The sequence below is a fragment of the Tursiops truncatus genome, chromosome 6, assembly GCF_011762595.2.
Source record: "Tursiops truncatus isolate mTurTru1 chromosome 6, mTurTru1.mat.Y, whole genome shotgun sequence".
NCBI classification, from domain to species: domain Eukaryota; kingdom Metazoa; phylum Chordata; class Mammalia; order Artiodactyla; family Delphinidae; genus Tursiops; species Tursiops truncatus.
The window spans coordinates 98275691-98293920 of NC_047039.1; the positions used below are offsets into that span (position 1 = coordinate 98275691).

Genomic DNA, 18230 nt, shown 5'->3' on the forward strand with positions numbered 1-18230 from the left:
CATACAATGACCATGAAAGGTAGGTACTATTACATAACCCCTTTTTCGATACTGGAAGACTAAAACAAAGAGGTTTAAGGCAACCTGTCCCAATACTACACGGTAAGTGGCAGAGTCAGGATTTAAACCCACACGGCTTGACTCCAAAGAATCCCCTCTTATCCACCCCCATGCCTCGTCAAGAGCAAGACATCCCAGGGCCACAGCCAGGTCCTTGATAGGACAGGCTGGACATGCAGACTTTTCAGTACCTGCTGGGTTTCACTGGCTGGTTTCCCTTCCCCATCCTTTGTAACTAAAAACTCAATCTGCAGCTAAAGGCTGCGTCCTCACACTGCACCTCCTCATTGATCACCCGGACTCTGCGTGAAGAATGATTTTATAAGCTAGTTGGCTTTGAAACACAGGGAGTAGCAGCCATTGAACATATGCTTCTGTGGGTATATATTTTTTCAGCGTATGTTGAGTGTAATTTTGGGCAGTTTGCATATTTTATTTTTTTGTGTGTGTCGCAGAGAGCAAAAAGAGAAAGGAGGAAAAAAGTCCACCCCAGAATGGAGACAGATGTCATATATGTTGGACCCTGAGGTTCCCCAATCCAGCGTTTTGGGAATGGAGGTGGGCGGATGGGAATTTACAAGCGCTGAGAACTAAGCATCAGCTCTGATGCTCTCACATCCCTGCCACCCACAGCAGGGCACTAAGCCCCACGGCAGCATCCTTCACGACTTTAACTTCACAACCTCCCCAATGGTCTGTCTGACTCTGTCCTCTAGCTACTATTTACTGAGTACGAAATATCACCCAGACCCTGGGCTAAGCACACACCAGTCCAATCCCACTGAACTATCCCCTCATCCCACATTGTAGTGCAGAGCTGTGCAGGTGAGAACACTGACATTTCGTTGTCCAATAGTCATCAACTACGGCAACACGGATCTGTGCTCCAGGAAGCCCATCCGCCCACCAGTGCTCTCAACTTTTCCATCAAGGTTACCAGAGCCCCTCAGATTCAGGTTCTGATCCCAATGCCACCCATGCCCATCTGAGGGACACTGGGTACGCCACCTCTTTTCCTGAGCTGGCTTCCACACTCTCAGCATGGGGATGGTGCTAGCATTTGGCTGGGGTGCTGTGAGGATTCCAAGATCTAAAGTTACACTTACAAGCAGCTTCAGAGACATTTGTTCTTTTTCTCTCTCTAACCCCATCCCCTGCCTAAAATCTTTTCCTCTCGCCCAGGATGAACCCAGGATGTAACATTTTGAAGTATGCCCTAGGAAAAGCCTGCAAGGTTTCGGACCAGCTGGAAAAAAGAAAACTAATATGTTCATATGGGTGCCAAAGATTCAAAGGACAGGAAGCAACAGCCTAGGCCAGAGTCTACAGTAGAGGGAATCATTAGGGGAACGTATATTGCGTGTTTGGGCCGTAAGGAAGCATCCACGTGTGATTCATGATGGTAGGACCAGAGCATCGATTTTTAGCCAGGTAAACAGATGGTGAGCTTTTTGCTGCCAAGACACAGTTCATTGCTGTAACTTTGGAGCCTAACGGAGTGTCCTACATATAGTAGGTACTTGGAGGTTACATTGTAAATGCAGCTCAAGTTTGAATACAACTGTGAACCAGCTGATAGCCAATTCTGGCCTCAACCAAAGAAGAAGATCAGTTTTACCTATCTTAATGAGGTGTGTTGGATGCTAGGTCATCCACCACCAACAATCAGAAGAATAAAATAAATTGTTCTATGTATACACAGGTGTGAAAACTATAAAGAAAATATAACGGGCCTGATTAGCATGAAGGTCTAGAGGGGAAGAGGAGCTAAAACGGGAAATAGAGAAACAGTGGGTGTGTTAGGGGAGGGCTTGTGGAATGCAGGCGATATTCTAATTCTTGACCTGGGTGATGGGTAGATGGGTATTACTTAATTACTACTGATGAAACGGCATGGAATGTTCTACTCATTTTTCCACATTTCTATTATATTTCATAATAAAATTGCTAAATTATATTATGCAAAATTTTCAGTTATGCAAAACTTTCTATTATGCTAAAATTTCTATCATGTAGAAAAGCTACTAAAAGGCAATATTGAAATGTTAATGGTGATTATTGGAGGTGGTATAACTATGGGTGATATTTTTCTTCATTTTCCTCCCTCTGTATTCTAAACATTCTTAATATGTGCATATAATTTTATAATTGAAACAAATAAGTTTTTAATTGAGATGCCTCATTATCTAAACGAGGCAACACCAGAATCATGGAGGTTGGCTACAACACTCCTGCCTGAAATTCCACCCTGTGGAGGACCCCATCTTCTCCCTAAGGTTTACTGTGTACAAAAGAACAACTCTCCAAGGGAGGGTGGGGAAAGGTACAAGTCCCAGTGGCTGTTGCATAGGCTGATCTTTGGGTTGTTTCCTCTAGGGACGCAAGCACAGCTTTGATTTACAGACCGTTGCAGGGAAGGAAAGAGCCCCAGAGAGAATCAGGTTAAAGTCTCTGAGTTTGTAGAAAGCATAAGGGGTTTAGCTAAGAACGCACAGTAAGTAGAGCCACGTTGAGACAGAGGATCATGTTACAACCTAGGTCTACACCATCCCCAGGACAGTGGGCTCCTGAAATCACCTTTCCTTCCAACGATGTTGAAAAAAAGTTCTTCACTCAGTGGAAGCCAGAAGAGGATCCCAGGTCCCTAGCTCACCAAGCTCCTCTCTATCCAATTGGTACTGGCCCTGGCAAGTGAGGTTACATCACTGTGTCTGGCTGGTACCCAGCTATTCAAACTGGGCTCAGCCAACAACATTATAAGGCACAAGGGCCATTCCTAGTTTATGGACAGACAAGATAACGAAGGCTCAGATACATTCGGCAATTTGCCCCAAGTCACCCAACTTCCCAGTGAAAGGGATGTGATTTGAACCCACGTCTGTATCACAGCCAAGTCTGCTCTTTCCTCTGGACTGGAATTCTGATTAACTAGCCCACTTCCCAAGAAACATATATAACTCTATCCGGGTGCTATTTTCTCAGTGAGTAGAAAGGCTAATGATTGTTTTATGAAACATTCTCACTGTTTGCTCCCTCAAGACTAAAAGCTTTCATGATCGTGGCTGGTGGCAGGAGTCCAGTTATTCTTTTTCCTGTGCTCCAAACCGTTTGCCATCCCTGGACAACTTTTATGGTCTCTAAGAGTATCTGGGCTGGTGGGGGAAGACTTATGAAGGCAGGGTTCAGGAAGAAGCTGGAGAATACAGGAAAACAAAGATAACTTTTCAAATTAACAACAATAATGACGATGACATCATTTCTCATCCACTTATCCCAAGACCCATGATACAAGATAAAAGAATGATGATAAAAAATAAAAGAAGGATACTACACGTGTGGAAGAGAGAGGGTCCTAGATTGGAATTCAGGACACCTGGGTTCAAGACAAGCATTGCTCTTATGTGTTCTGGCCTCAGTTTGCTCATTTTTTGTGTGTGGTACACAGGCCTCTCACTGCTGTGGCCTCTCCCGTTGCGGAGCACAGGTTTCAGATGCGCAGGCTCAGCGGCCATGGCTCACAGGCCCAGCTGCTCCGCGGCATGTGGGATCTTCCCGGACCGGGGCACGAACCCGTGTCCCCTGCATCGGCAGGCAGACTCTCAACCACTGTGCCACCAGGGAAGCCTGCTCATATTAATTTTTGACATAAGGAAAAGGGTTTACGTACGGTTAAGACCAAGTTAGGGAGCCAGTTTAAAAAGAAGAAAGGGAAATGCTCTTTGAAAAGCATATGTAAATACATGCAGTTCTGACATATAAAGTTACCCCAAAAGGACACGACTGTATACTTTTTACGCTTCCATTTAAAAACTTACACGTATAAATTCTTATTTATTTTTGCATATGCATGGGGGAAAATGTATAGGAAGATATATATATAGACCAAAGTGTGGCACAGTTATCTCTAAAGTAAGTGATAAAGAGGACCTTGTTTTGTTTTTTTTCTTTATACATTTCATCAGTGTTTGAATTGGTTTTATTTGATTTTACAATAAGCATGAGTTACTTAAAAGAAAACTAAAAAAAAATAAAAAGAAGATTGAAAACTGGATGGGGTAAAATACCTTATAAATGCCAAAATTCAATTACTATAATTAAGACAAACACAATTATTAAAGGTTCCCATTTCAGAGCTAAGAAAAAGCTGTCTAATTATCAGCATTCCAACAGCTATGGAATCCTTCCTCACAAGCACTCAGCATGGCCACTAAGAACTTTGCAGTCACTGCCTCTGAGCCCCCTCATGTCCTCATCGAGATGACAGCCCTGCTGCCTCATTTACTCTTGTCTGCACCATTCCTCTGCTTTGGGACTCTCTTCCACATGCATTTCTGCACAATTCACCAGGCTCTACTTCCTAACGTATTACTTTTATTCTATCACTCCCTTCTTCAAGGGCCCATTCGGCCCAACACTCTTGAGTTGGATACAGAACAAAAACCAGCACCCCAAAGAGGAAAAGGTTAGAAAACCAGAGACAGCTCCTCCTTTTTATTTTAATCCATCCCATACCTTCACCAAAATCATGGAGCAAGAATGCAATTTGAAACCGTCCTTACAGACTTCTAGAAAAAAATAAAACACAGAAGGAGCCTTCTGCCCAAAGATGCTCAGAGCACATTGTTTATAATAAAGTTGGAACACTCAAAATGTCCAACAATAAGACAAAAATAAATGATGGAATATTCCTGTCCACAGAAATCAGGCAACCACTACAAATGATGTTTATGAAGAATCTGCCTCGGTTAAGGATGAGAGTTCCGGCATCAGCATGCGTGGCTGAAATCGTCTGCTCTAGAATTTAAGAGCTGTGTGAACCTGAGTCATTTATGTTCTCCCTGCCTCAGTTTTCCCACCTATAAGGAAAGGGACAAGAAGGAGACCATGTCAGGGGCTCTGGACACAGCGAGCACTCAGACAATTTGAGCTCTCATCATCCCTGCCACCACCATCCTCATCATCCCTACGTGAGACATCAGATGATAATAATAATAGTGATGATGCTTCACGCCTACTTAGAGCCAGGTGCTGGCCCACTGTGTATGCATTATCTCAGCTTTGCCAGGTATTATTATCCCATTTTACTCAGCAGGAACCCAAGACTCAGAGGCCTTAAGTAATCTGTCCCAAGGTCACACGGCTAGTGAGTGACAGAGCGAGTTTTGGGCCCAGGTTTCTCTGATGCCAGAAACTGTGACCTCCTGAAGGCAGAGGTGATGGAGGAAATACATTCTCTCTCGTGGTACCTTCCTAAGGTGAAAAGGTGTTTGATGCAGGTGCATGAAACACAATTAAAATGTCAATGATGACTCCAGAGATGCTTACAAAAGGGAAGCAAAGGGATGGAGATGCGCCCCCCCCAACCATCCCTCTCTCTGTGTTTGTTTTCCCCACCAGCCAATGAGTTAAGCCCTGGCCTCCACCCCATGCTGTCTGTCCCTGCCCTCAGATCTTTCCAATGCTAGAATCACTGCCCTCTGGGAACATATGTCATGAGATTTCAGGGCCTTTAGCAATTCCTTGGGCCCTCCCCAGGCTGGTCCCAAGCTTCCTCTCTGGGTCCAGCATGCGGTCCACACAGATGGCCACCGCCTTCCTGAAGGGATTTATTCCAGCTTGCAGCCAACAGGTGGCAGAACCAGGACTGAAGCTTCTATCCCCTGCCTCCAATTTGGGGCTCTTTTCCTCCATACCATGCTTCTGGGAAGCAAAGGGTAAAACCCATCACCTTGGAAGGGGGGGGGGGGAGCTGTTCCTCGACTTTAACAGATAATGACTTCCACACAATAAAACCAGCTTACCAGAAATACCATCAGACCCAGCAAATCTGGGTTCCAAATAAATAAAATGAGGGGGAAAAAATAGAGACAGCTTCAAATGTCATGGGAGGAATAATGTTTAATGTCATAAAAGGGTGCACAGGCTTTAAGAGAATGCCACACATTATAATCTTGGAAACCCCAAACCGCATCCCCCTCATCCCCATACGCAGAAGGGAGGAGGGCTTTATCTGAAGTTCACAAAGAAAAGATGCAAAGGCACAGCTCCCAACTGAAAGAGAACACCCTTCCTTTTCACCTCCCCAAGTCTGAGCCTTGTGTACGGGCACTGAGTCAAGAGGCATGGCTCCAATTTCCTTCTTTGGAAACTTCCTTCACTGCCTCTCCCTTTTTCCAATACTCACTCCCTTATTCTTCCTCCAGATCTCCTGGATACATACGAGGAAGAAGGAACCCTGGACATTGATGGAGCGTGGGGAGAAGGAAGTGTCCCCTCCTTGTATGCTCCCTGACATGGGGACGTTTGCTTTATCCTTGGGGAACTATCCTCAGCCTCTGGAAATGGCATCTGATGAGGTAAGAGAGTAGCTCTGGATTTAGATAGACCTGGGTTTGAATTTATGCTCTGGTCACATTTCTCATGCTTTCTGAATCCCTTTTCCCACGGACAAGACAGGAGTAGTAATCATGCCCATCTCATCAGGCAGCTATTCACTGTGATGATGCATTTTAAGCACTTATCCCAGGGCCTGGTCTGTAATCAGCACTCAGACACTCTCTAGAGGCATCTCCGTCAGTGAGACTATCATTGATATATTTGATAGCAATGATTTCCTTATTAATTAATGCCATCAGTACTAGTATTACTGATAGAGGTGCATATAGAAAATTCTCTGTCTGGATAAAGAAGATGTGGTATATATACAACAGAATATTACTCAGCCATAAAAAGGAACCAAATTGGGTCATTTGTAGAGATGTGGATGGACCTAGAGACTGTCATGCAGAGTGAAGTAAGTCAGAAAGAGAAAAACAAATCATATATTAATAAATATATGTGGAATCTAGAAAAATGTTACAGATGAACCAGTTTGCAAGGGAGAAATAGAGACACAGATGTAGAGAACAAACGTATGGACACAAAGGGGGGAAAGCGGTGGGAGACGGTGGTGGTGGGATGAATTGGGAGAGTGGGATTGACATGTTTACACTAATATGTATAAAACAGATAACTAATAAAACTGATTAAAAACAAGGCAAGTATCTCCTTGAAGCCATTAAGGAAGAGGTTCTTTACACGCACCACACCATATACGCATGTGGTACTTTCTGGGCAGTGTATATTGTTGAGACAAACAATAATAAAATGATTTGTCAAACAAAAAAAAGAAAAGACAATTATCTGTCTATGGACCTGTTTGAGCAGAAGGCACTTTGATGAGGATACCATATAAAAGATGCTTCAGGGCTTCCCTGGTGGTGCAGTGGTTGAGAGTCCGCCTGCCGATGCAGGGGATGCGGGCTCGTGCCCCGGTCCGGGAAGATCCCACATGCCGCGGAGTGTCTGGGCCCGTGAGCCATGGCCGCTGGGCCTGCGCGTCCAGAGCCTGTGCTCTGCAGCGGGAGAGGCCACGACAGTGAGAGGCCCGCGTACCACAAAAAAATGCTTCACCCTTTAAATCCTGCTTCCCAAACCAAGCATCTCTGAAAGAGTCTGCATAAAGATGCTTTGCCTCTTGACTGCATGTTTATGAAGACGTTTAATAAGAAAAATGTGACAAGTGTCATTCCTCCTATTTTGGACCCTGGCAAAACCTATCCTGCTTGTACCATGAATCCATCACACCCCCTTGTCGCTGACCTGCAGGGACGGAGAGTCCATTTCTGGGGAGGAAGACCCACTTGGCAGGGCCCAGACCCCACCAAGGCTCAGCCCTGCTCTGCCCGTACAGAAGGGCAGGAAGCTAGGCACCCTGGGGTGGGCTTCCCAGTCAGCAGGGCCTGGGCTGTGTTTCAGAGTGATTTCTCACTCTTCTGATTCCCATCACTTGTGCTCCCCGCTCTTCTTGAGTTTTGTTTCCTTTCATTACAGTCCAGTTGAGTCACTGAAAGGGGAAAACATGAGGAATGGAAAGAAGCAGCCTCCCTCTCCCTAACTGAACCAGATGTCAGTCTTTGCTTCCCTGGTGGTGCCAAGAGGGGCCTGGCCTGTACTAAATGAAAATTTGTAACTTTACTCATCTTGGCTTTTTAAAAGGCAGCATTTTTTTTGTTGCCTCTCAGCATTTCAAGGGCAATCAGGGGTCTTCTGGTCCTTCCTAATACCTGGGAGGCCAGATGGCTTTTTAGGTCAAAGTGGGGAAAAAAAAAAAAAAAAAAGAGGGAGAAGAGGAAGTGGGAACGTGATTGGGTGACTTGCAGGGAGTGGGGTAGAGTGGGATTGGTCTGGAATTCAGAGGCAGGGCTGGAAACTGACATTAGACACACCTCCTAAAAGACACCATCACTCTATAGGGTCCAGCAAGTGTATAAATCTCTGTACCTCTTTCAGTCCTAAATTTCTATGAAGGCTCCTAGCACTGCCCTTTTTTCCCACACTCCTTTGTGCTCTTCCCCATACTCCCGTTCCCAACCAGACAGTTTCATTTTTCTCATGTGTAAAGTGGAGATAATCATAAAACCTAGCTCATAGGATGACTGTGAGAATTAAATTGGTTAAAATAAGCAAATCACTTAGAATCATGTCTGGCACACAGTCACTGTGAGGATGGTTGCTCTTATAGTACTAGTTTTTCTCTTTTGTAAAATGGATACAATAATACCCATCTAGGGGGTGGTTATAAGCACTGAACTGCCATGAACATAAGTGAAATGGCACACAGTAGGTGCTCAATGAGTGTTGGTTCTCTCCCACATCCCCTCCCTTCCCTCTGGTGCTCATGTCAGCCCTGATGGATATTCTTGTGCAGAGATACAAAGTGACCTGTTCACGTGAAGGTCATGCTGCAGCGTGAAGGTCACGCTGCAGCCCTGCTGAAGTCCATCTTGCCTTCTGAACTAGCTTATGAAACAAGGCAGGGCTGTTGTTCTTGTATCCTCTGTTACATTCACAGTGCTGGATACAGTGTTGCCAAGTCAATATTTGGACTGCTACAGTGGCAACGATGATGCTAAAAGACCATGACCTAGGAAGGTACAACTGCATGGAAGGAGTTTTGTGATCATATCTTGATTCTAGTACTGCTTCCCTACATGAACTTGAGCGACTCCTGCATCTTTCTAGCCGTTTGTTTTCCTGTCTGTATAGTGGGAGAGGTGCTGGCTTGGTTATAAGATCTCCAGGGTCCCTTCCTGGTCTGTGAGTCCAAGCTGCAGGAAAATGGGTAGATTAAAGATGGCTACTCCTCTCATGGACAAGTGAAGTCCAGTTCATTTCCCTTGAATCTGAGCTGAAATCAATGACCTGTTTGACCAATAGATTGTGGTAGAAATGATGTCCTGGAACTTCTGAGGCTAGGTGCTAAGAAGATGTACAGCTTCTGCCTAGGCTCTTGGAGCACTTGATCTTGGGATATTTCCGTTGCAAATCCAGCCTCCACGGCATGAGAAGCCCAAGCCAAATGGAGACACCATGGGCAAGTGCTCTAGAGATGCACCCAGCTGAGGTCTAACAGAGCCAGGATCAAGTGTAAGCCACACCAGCCCCAGAACCAGGCATGTAAGTGAAGGGGTCCTCTGGAAAGCAAAGCCTCCAGCTACAGATAAACTACCTGCCACGGACCAGAGACAAATCACCCAGCTGAGCCCTTTGCATATTCCTGACCCACAACACTGTGAGCAAAACAAACTAGTTGTTTTAAGCCAGAGTTTTGTTTTTTTTTTAACTCATTCTTTTCTTAATGTAATTAATTTTTCAAATTACTAACATTCTCTAAAAATCAGGTATGATCTTCATACAGCCATATTTTTTAAAAATGAGAACTATAAACTGTGTTCTAGATAACCACTGTTCAATAGAACTTCTCTTTTTAATTTTTATGTTATATCAGAGTATATTTGATTTACAGCGTGTGATTTTCAGGTGTACAGCAAAGTGATATCCATATATATGACATATGATATATATGACATATATATGACATATATATGATATATATGTCATATATACAATATATATGACATATATGATATTTTTTTCCAGATTTTTTTCCCCATTTAGTTTATTACAGAATATTGAGTAGAGTTCCCTGTGTTATACAGTAGATCCTTGTTGATCATCTATTTTATATATAGTGGTGTGTATATGTTAATCCCAAACTCTTAATTTATCCCTCCCCTGCCCCACCTTTCCCCTCTGGTAACCATAAATTTGTTTTCTAAGTCTGTGAGTCTGTTTCTGTTTTGTAAATAAGTTCACTTGTATCATTTCTTTAGATTCCACATATAGATAATACCATATGATATTTGTCTTTCTCTGTCTGACCTACTTCACTCAGCATGATAATTTCTAGGTCCATCCCTGTTGCCGCAAATCAGGTTTATTACACAATAACAGAAAATTGGAACACTGACGGTGAGCTGTGAATTGACATTTCTAAAGGGGCTAAGGAGGATACGTTTTGATCACCAGATTGTCTGGGGTTGAGTCCAATAAAAGTTTCCTTCTGGAGCTGGGAAAACCAGAATAACACAAGGGAACAGCGGCAGTGAAATGCTTCAGGGGGCAGCAGCTACTCAGAGACGGTGGGCACATCCTCTACAGGGTATCATCATGATTAAGTGCTTACGGTTTTCTTTGGTTTTGCCCTCTATCTTGATTAGAATTTTGCAATGTTTATACGGCCATACAGAATAAATGGAACCATAGCTGACTTTTCAAGCTGTGCGTTGCTGACATCATTATGTTTGTCACATTTAGACCACTTCTGATAGATAACTTTTTTTTTTTTACCCTTCAGCACATTGAAGGGGAACACAAGACTCCCTCCCTCCCTCTTTTGATACTTCATTCACTTTTACTTTCTCTATCCCTGGTCAAGAGGTGAGGGTCTCCCTGCAAATAATTAAAAATCAAAATAACAGGATAATTTTTTATATATTATCTCCAGGATCAACCTCCCTTCCCATATTAGTGCTCACCTGCATTAGTGTTCTACTGCTCTTGTAACAAATTACCATGAACGTGGCAGTTTAAGAAACACAAATTTATCTTGCAGTGCTACAGGTTAGAAGTAAAAAAAAGCCTAGTGTGCTAAATTCAAAGTCTCAACAAGGCTACATCCCTTTTCTAGAGGCTCTAGTTGGGGGGGAGGGAATCCATTTCCTTGCCTCATTCAACTTTTACAGACTTTCCTTAACTTACAACCCCCTTCCTCCGTCTTCAAAGCCAGCAATGCGGCATAGCTCTGAATGCCTCTGCTGCCTCCCTCTTCCATATTTAAGGACTTTGGTTGCGTTGGGCTCATCCCTGATAACTCAAGATAATCTTTCTCTTCAAAATTCAGCTTATTAGCATCTAAATCCACATGTGAATTGAATTCTCCTTTGTCATGGAAAGTAACATATTCACAGGTTCTAGGCGGTAGAATGTGGACATCCTTGGGGGTCCATTATTCTGCCTACCACACATCCTATGACCCTCCCCAATGTGGGCAGCTGCATGCCTGAGGACCCATTATCCCAGGAGCAGGTTAGCACAGCAGAATCAGAACACCAAGCAAGAGAAGGAGACTTTTTTTTTTTAATTTTGGGTTTCAGAAGTTGAGGTCTAATTAGAAGGAATAATGATAATAGTAATAATAGGGAGAATCTGTGATCTGTTAGAGAAGTGGCTTCCCTCCCACCCATAAAGACTACTTGATCTGGGGGGAAGAGAGCAATGTTGGAAGTCAAGCAAGACGACCTTCTTAAAGAGACCCTGTCTCTATTCCCACCAGGCTAATGACATGGGTGGTTGGAAAGGACGAGGGCTGCAGAAAATCAGGTGGGTTTGAAGGCTCTGAAGGCAAAGGGGGGGTCTGTGTCTCACCTGCCAGATAGTGTCCAGTGGATAGTAAATGTGGTCGAGGGCTCTGCCACGAAAGCCTCCATCTACAAATGCCTTCACGGTCTGTCTGGATCAAGAGGGCTTCGGCCAGCTCCCCTCAGACCCTCATGTCCTGAGGGTTGTGTAGAAGAGCTGCTGGACGTTCCTCATTTCCTCAATAGGGTGGGTAAGCTATCTAATGGTTAAAACCAGATGGCCTCAAATGACAAGTGGTGGGGATGAAGAGAACCGGCAGCAGATGCCAGGATGGACCATGCACCTATAAATCAGGTGGAACAGGGAGGTCCTGGCTTATGCCAGAAAGGAAGGAGCGTGATGGACAAGGGCCAGATGAGACAGCAGGTACTAGAGTTGAGAGGTTATGGTCCAGCATCAGGCATCCCCTCACTCCCGTGCCTTACAAGTAACTCAGTCCCCTTGAACTTAGACATTCAGGAAGTGGTAGGAGGCAGCACACCTAAACTGACTAGAATTACGTTTCCACTGCCAATGGATGGAGCAGAAAATAAATAAAATTCAGTTGTAGAAGCACTATAGGAAATTAAATACACGGTGCTCTTGAATTTTTGTGGCCCCAAATATCATATCATATCGCCTACATAAATACATCAGTAGCTGTGGCGTTCATCACATCACACACAAATGGCACTGGGTAAATCTCAAATAATTTCCAGTTACATTCTTTGGTTTTTCAGAAAACCTGTGAGTTCAAGAGCTATTGCTCTCTTTGAAAGATTAAGAAACTGAGGCTAATGAGGTCAACACAGATTTTAAAGCTCGCCAATGACCAAGTCAGGGCGTAAGCCCACTTCACTCAAACCAGCCTTCTTCCCAAGGTTCTCTGCTGCTGTCTCTTCTCAGCTCCTCAGGAAAGCAGCCCAAAGTGGCTATAACACTGAGAGTATTGGAGACATGTTCTTGGGCCTCCATCCTGCCACCTTGTGGTGAGACCTTGGAAAGTCACTCTGCTTCCCACATTGGTGGCAAGTATATTCAGGAAAAACAACTAATTAGCTCCATTTGGCTCTAGTGGAGAATGAAGTAAAGTGATGGCGAGGCTGGAAAGGGGCCAGATCAAGAAGGCACTGAATACCCGGCTAAGGTGTTCAGCTTGGAGGACAATGTTTCCCAAGTGTGCTTCCAACACACTCCCATGTCTCACACATATACACACTCACTACATTGTTACAAATTCAGATTCCTGGGACAGAAACCCGTCTATAGAATCAAAATTTCTAGTGTGGAACCTGGAATGTGCACTTTAAACAAGCACCCTTGGTCATTCCTATAAAACAAATCACCCAGTTAAGGACCCTCTTCTATAAGCAACAATGATCCTCACATGTCTTCTTCTGTGTCCTTATCCCACATTTGATATTAAAGCTCCAGGCAAACAAGGCCACCAGCCCTGCTCCATGGCTTTGCCTTGGCCATCCCCACTCTTCTCCGAATGTACGTTGACCCATCTTTTGAAGACAGTTAAGACACCAACTTCTCCAGGAAGCCTTCTACAAACCTTAGGTCTCAGCTGAAACTTCTCTTCTGCACAGGTGACATGTTCCCCACTGAGTGCACAGAAATAAGGCAGGCCCTACCTCCCTCTCAACTGGACTGTAAGCTTCCTGGAAGGCTAAACCCCAGTGTGAATACACTGGGGAGGGCTGAGGCCCCAGCTCATTTCCATCCTGAGCACCTTTATACATGATCCTATCCAGAGGTGTTTCTGGAGATGTGTAAACAGAACTCCTTCAAAGGTGTTCATTGTTCTACCTGGGGATTGAGAGTGACCACACCCTCAGACCCTTAATCCAATGAAGAGCTTGCAGCAGATTGGCGGATCTCGTACCGGTGGGGCGGGGCAGGGCAGGCGCAAGGCCTGGGGTGTTGGTGAACCAGAGGCCAGGAGCTCTCAAGGACCTACCTATTGGGTACTATTGCTCTAATATCTCATTTCATTCCTCCAACACTTCCAGGAGGTAAGTTTCATTATCCTGCTTTGCAGATGAGGAAACCAAGGCAGCCTGGTGTGTTGAAGGACACAGAGGTAGGTGCTAGGAGTAGCATGATCTTCCTTGACCAGCTGCCCCTCACAGGGAGGGGCCGCCAGCATGTAGCCTTGGCACCTGGGCCAGCACCACGTTCATAGGCCAATGGCACTTACCACACATCCTGAGGAGTCCACCTGGCGGTCAGACACACACTTGAAGTTTCGAGTACAGCCCCCATTGTTCCGAGAGCAGTCACGGACGGGCCCGAAGGAGGACAGCAGGTCATTGATGGTTTCAAAGTATGTGGACAGCATGGCTTCTTCCCTTGGAGAGAAAGGAGATGGTTAAATTCCAGAGACATCTGTATCATTGGGTTAAAAATAATTTTAATGTGCATTTATTACTTTCGAGATCATCATTTATTATACTTACAACGAAGAAAATGAAATACATATTTAAAAAATAAGAAGTAAAGAAAAACAAAAAGAAATAAATTCAATAGATGTATCATCACGTGACATGACGATAGTCTAGGTTTTTGTTGTTGTATTTTTTTTGGCTGCACCTCACGGCCTGTGGGATCTTAGTTCCTTGACCAGGGACCGAACCCCAGCCCCAGCAGTGAAAGTGCCGAGTCCTAACAACTGGACCGCCGTGGAATTTCCGATGGTTGTCTAGTTTTGATAAAGAGGAATATATTTGGAACTTGGTACCCTTTGTTTATTAATCCTCATAATTTTGGAAAGTAGGCATGAGATTTCCATTTTACCAATAAGTGAACTGTGGCTCAGAAAGGTGAAGTATCATTTACAAAGCCAAGACGTGGAAGCAACCTAAGTGTCCATCAACAGAGGAATGGATAAAGAAGGGGTGGTACATGTATGCAATGGAATATTACTCAGCCATAAAAAGGAACGAAATAGTGCCATTTGCAGCAACACGGATGGACCTAGAGATTATCATACTAAGTGAAGCAAGTCAGACAGAGAAAGACAAATATTATATGATATCACTTACAAGTGGAATCTAAAAAAAATACAAATGAACTTATTCACAAAACAGAAACAGACTCACAGACATGGAAAACAAACTTACGGTTACCAAAGGGGAAAGGGAGGGAGGGATAAATTAGCAGAATGGGATTAACAGATACACACTACTATATATAAAGTAGATTAACAACAAGGATTTACTGTAGAGCACAGGAAACTATATTCAATAACTTGTAATAACCTACAATGGACAAGAATCTGAAAAAAGATGTATATAATTGAATCACTTTGTCGTACACCTGAAACTAACACAATATTGTAAATCAACTATACGTCATTTAAAAAAAAAAGACAAAAAAGAAAGGTGAAGTAAGGTCACCAAGCCTGTACTGTGGCAGAACTAAAGTCCATGCCAAGCTCCATCTGAGTCCAAAGAGAAAGTTCTTCCCACTACACAACTCTTAACTTGCATTATACATGTTTCTACAGAGTCCAGACCTCCCCATAACAACTCTGCAACTCTGCAAAATTCCTATTATTCCAACATTGTGTATATAAATTGAAGCTATGGGAGGTATGGGGCTTCCAACAAATTATTACACAGCCTATAAACAGCAGAGCCAAGATACAAACACAGAACTGCCTGATCCTCGTACCCTAGAACTTTATTTTTCAGACCATTGCATACTAATCACACCATCAATAATGGTAGCATCAGCTGTTGTAAAGGTGATAAGACTCTAGGCAAATGCATGACTCCTCCCAAATGAGGTTCACAAGAGACAAGACTAGACTAGCTACCACAGTCCATGGATCTGCCAAAATTCTATTACATAAGAGATACAAATGGAAGATTCTGGAAAAAGGACCCCAAATAAGGAATATCCTAGCACTGGATTATTTATGATGCCTACACTTGCAGGAGATATTATTAAAGGGACACTACAGGCAGTAAAAAGAGGCACTATATTCTTCCATGTTGTATGCCTCATGGAATCTGGAATTTTGAAAGAAGAGAGATGCTGGTACATGTACATGTCGTAAGAGGAGACCAGTGAGCATTATTGCTGATGTCTCTGGACCATCCTTCATCCCTTCCCCCATCCTTTCTCTCCTCAGGCTTGGAGCTCCAGGTTTCAGTCTCCTAGCTTATTCCCTGACTCCAGCCTTATCCCCTTCTATCCCATCTTTCATACTGACTGCCAGTGAACTTAGTAAGCCCCCACTCTAATTAGATACCCCATGGATCAATAGCTCTCCATTACTTATAGAAGAAAATCTAAATTAGTTTCATCGGCATTCAAGGTCCTTCATAATCTGGTTCCTGCCTACTCGCCTGGCTACATTTCACCTTGTCCTCAGAGTCTCCATTTGATACCCCCAGGTCTCTTCTCATTCCCTAAACACACAAACTTAGGTCAGGTTCACTGCAAACAGACTCTGAAACAGAGCATTGCACATACGAGGTTTATCAAGGAGCCCTCTTGGGATATACTTGTAGGAAGTAAGCAAGGCAGGACTGGGCAGGGGAGAGGCTGTCCTGCCATGTGGCTGATGCCATTTAGATCTGAAGCCTCAGCTGGTCCTGAGGGGAGCTCTGGAGCTTGGATGGCCCTTTAGGGACACCTTGAATGGAGGCAAGGGATCCAGGCCTCTGCAACACCATGCCAGCCAGTCATTGGTATGGCTGCCATCTGGAAGGGGGTATCCTTGGGAGAGGCAGTTCCTCGTGGCTGAAGGCAGTGCCCAGTGAGGGACAGAGCTGTGAGCCTCAGCCACATTCTGGAGGATGGGTGGGTCAGCCCTGAAGAGGGGATCTGCGGACAGTATGTACCTTTACCTTTCTGAATCCTTAACCATGCTTTACTGCCTGGCATGCTCATCTCCAAATTTTCTCCCCCGCAAAATCCTAAGAATTCTTAAAAATTATTCAAGTTCATATTCAAATTCATTCATTCATTCATATATTACAAATGTTTATTGAGTGTTTACTATGTGCCAGGCACCATTCTAGGTACTAGGGATGCAGTAGTGACATTGGACAAAGTCCTTACCTCCACCAAGCTTACTGTGACCTCCTTTGTGAAACCTTCTCTACTTCCCCCAAGCAGAATTAATTCCTTTTCCTTTTGAGTCCACTGTTTAAATCTATTATCTTACTGATCTTCATCAACAACTCTATGGTTTCCCAAAGAGACTGTAAGCTTCTTGAGTGAAAGACTCATGATTTAGTCATTCCACTTTAGCCGCCAGCACAAGGCCTGCTAAGAACTTGTGTTAAGTAAATGTTTTTCAAGTGAAACAAAGAAAACACCAGAAGGCATGGATGCCACCGCCACCAATCAGTAATTTTACCAAGGGTGTCTCCAAAGAGGACACTCCCCTGCCTACCCCCAACTCTGGGTTCCCATCCCAAATCCTTCATGCTCAGGGCTGTTGTACAAGGACAAAAAAGAATAGGTGAGGAATAGAGCTGCAAACTTATCCATCACTTCCTAACTTTGTATAGGCTGAGGTCAGGGTAACAGGTAGATGGAGGAAGAGAATCAACAGTCCCTGAACTGAAGCTCTTGGGAGATCCGCCACTTTTGAATCATGGAAAGGGTTGAGGGTCCTGGAAAGACATTAAGGCTATTAAAACATTAATACCCTGAGAAGAAGTGATAAGTGAGGGAAGGAGATAAAGACGGAGGGAGAGACAATCTGAGAGAGTGTGAACGCAAGAAAAGAGATAAACATATAGAGAATGTGCTAGAAAGAAAGAAGAGAAACTGAGAGGCAGAAACACCCTCATCCAGAAGAAAGTGGATGGATGGATAGATGGAAGGATGGATGAACTGACAAGTGGACAGATACACAGAGAGAGAGAGAGAGAGAGAGACAGAGAGAGTTAGAGAGACACACCCAGGAGTGTCATAGAGAGGAATATTAAAAGAGAGGAAGACGGAGGCAAAGGGTGTAAAGAGAGAAAAAATGCAGAGCTAGATCAGGAAAAAGCAAAGGAGAAACAGGAGTAAGACCCAGAGATTAAAAAAGGAGAAAATACCAAGGTAAGGAGAACAAATGTGGAAGTGTACAGAGAAGGTGGAGAGGAGGGAAGGACGGGAGGGGGGGAGAGAGGAAGGGGATGGGGGAAGGAGACAGACACAGAAAGACAGAGAATGAAAGTGAAGAGAAAGATACTGTATGAGTGGAAACAGCAGAGACAGAACAACAGAGAGAAACAAAGGAAGAGGGGAGAAAAACAAGAAAAAATTTTCACCTTCCAGGGCAACCTGGCGACAGCTCAGGCTATACAAATAAGGAGGCTGTTAGCTTTTGAAAGCACTGATTCTGCATAAACATCAGTTATACCAGGGGAACA

The 18230-nt window shown here is 44.1% G+C and overlaps 1 protein-coding gene across 1 annotated transcript in view; it reads right to left on the reverse strand.

Annotated features, from left to right (window-relative positions):
* The window catches only part of ASTN2 (astrotactin 2), a 986509-nt gene that overhangs the window by 417443 nt on the left and 550836 nt on the right, over positions 1-18230 (reverse strand). Inside the window, exon 11 of the mRNA XM_033858475.2 lies at positions 14048-14198. Within this exon, the coding sequence (XP_033714366.2) occupies positions 14048-14198 (151 nt within the window). The remainder of the gene's footprint in view (positions 1-14047; positions 14199-18230) is intronic.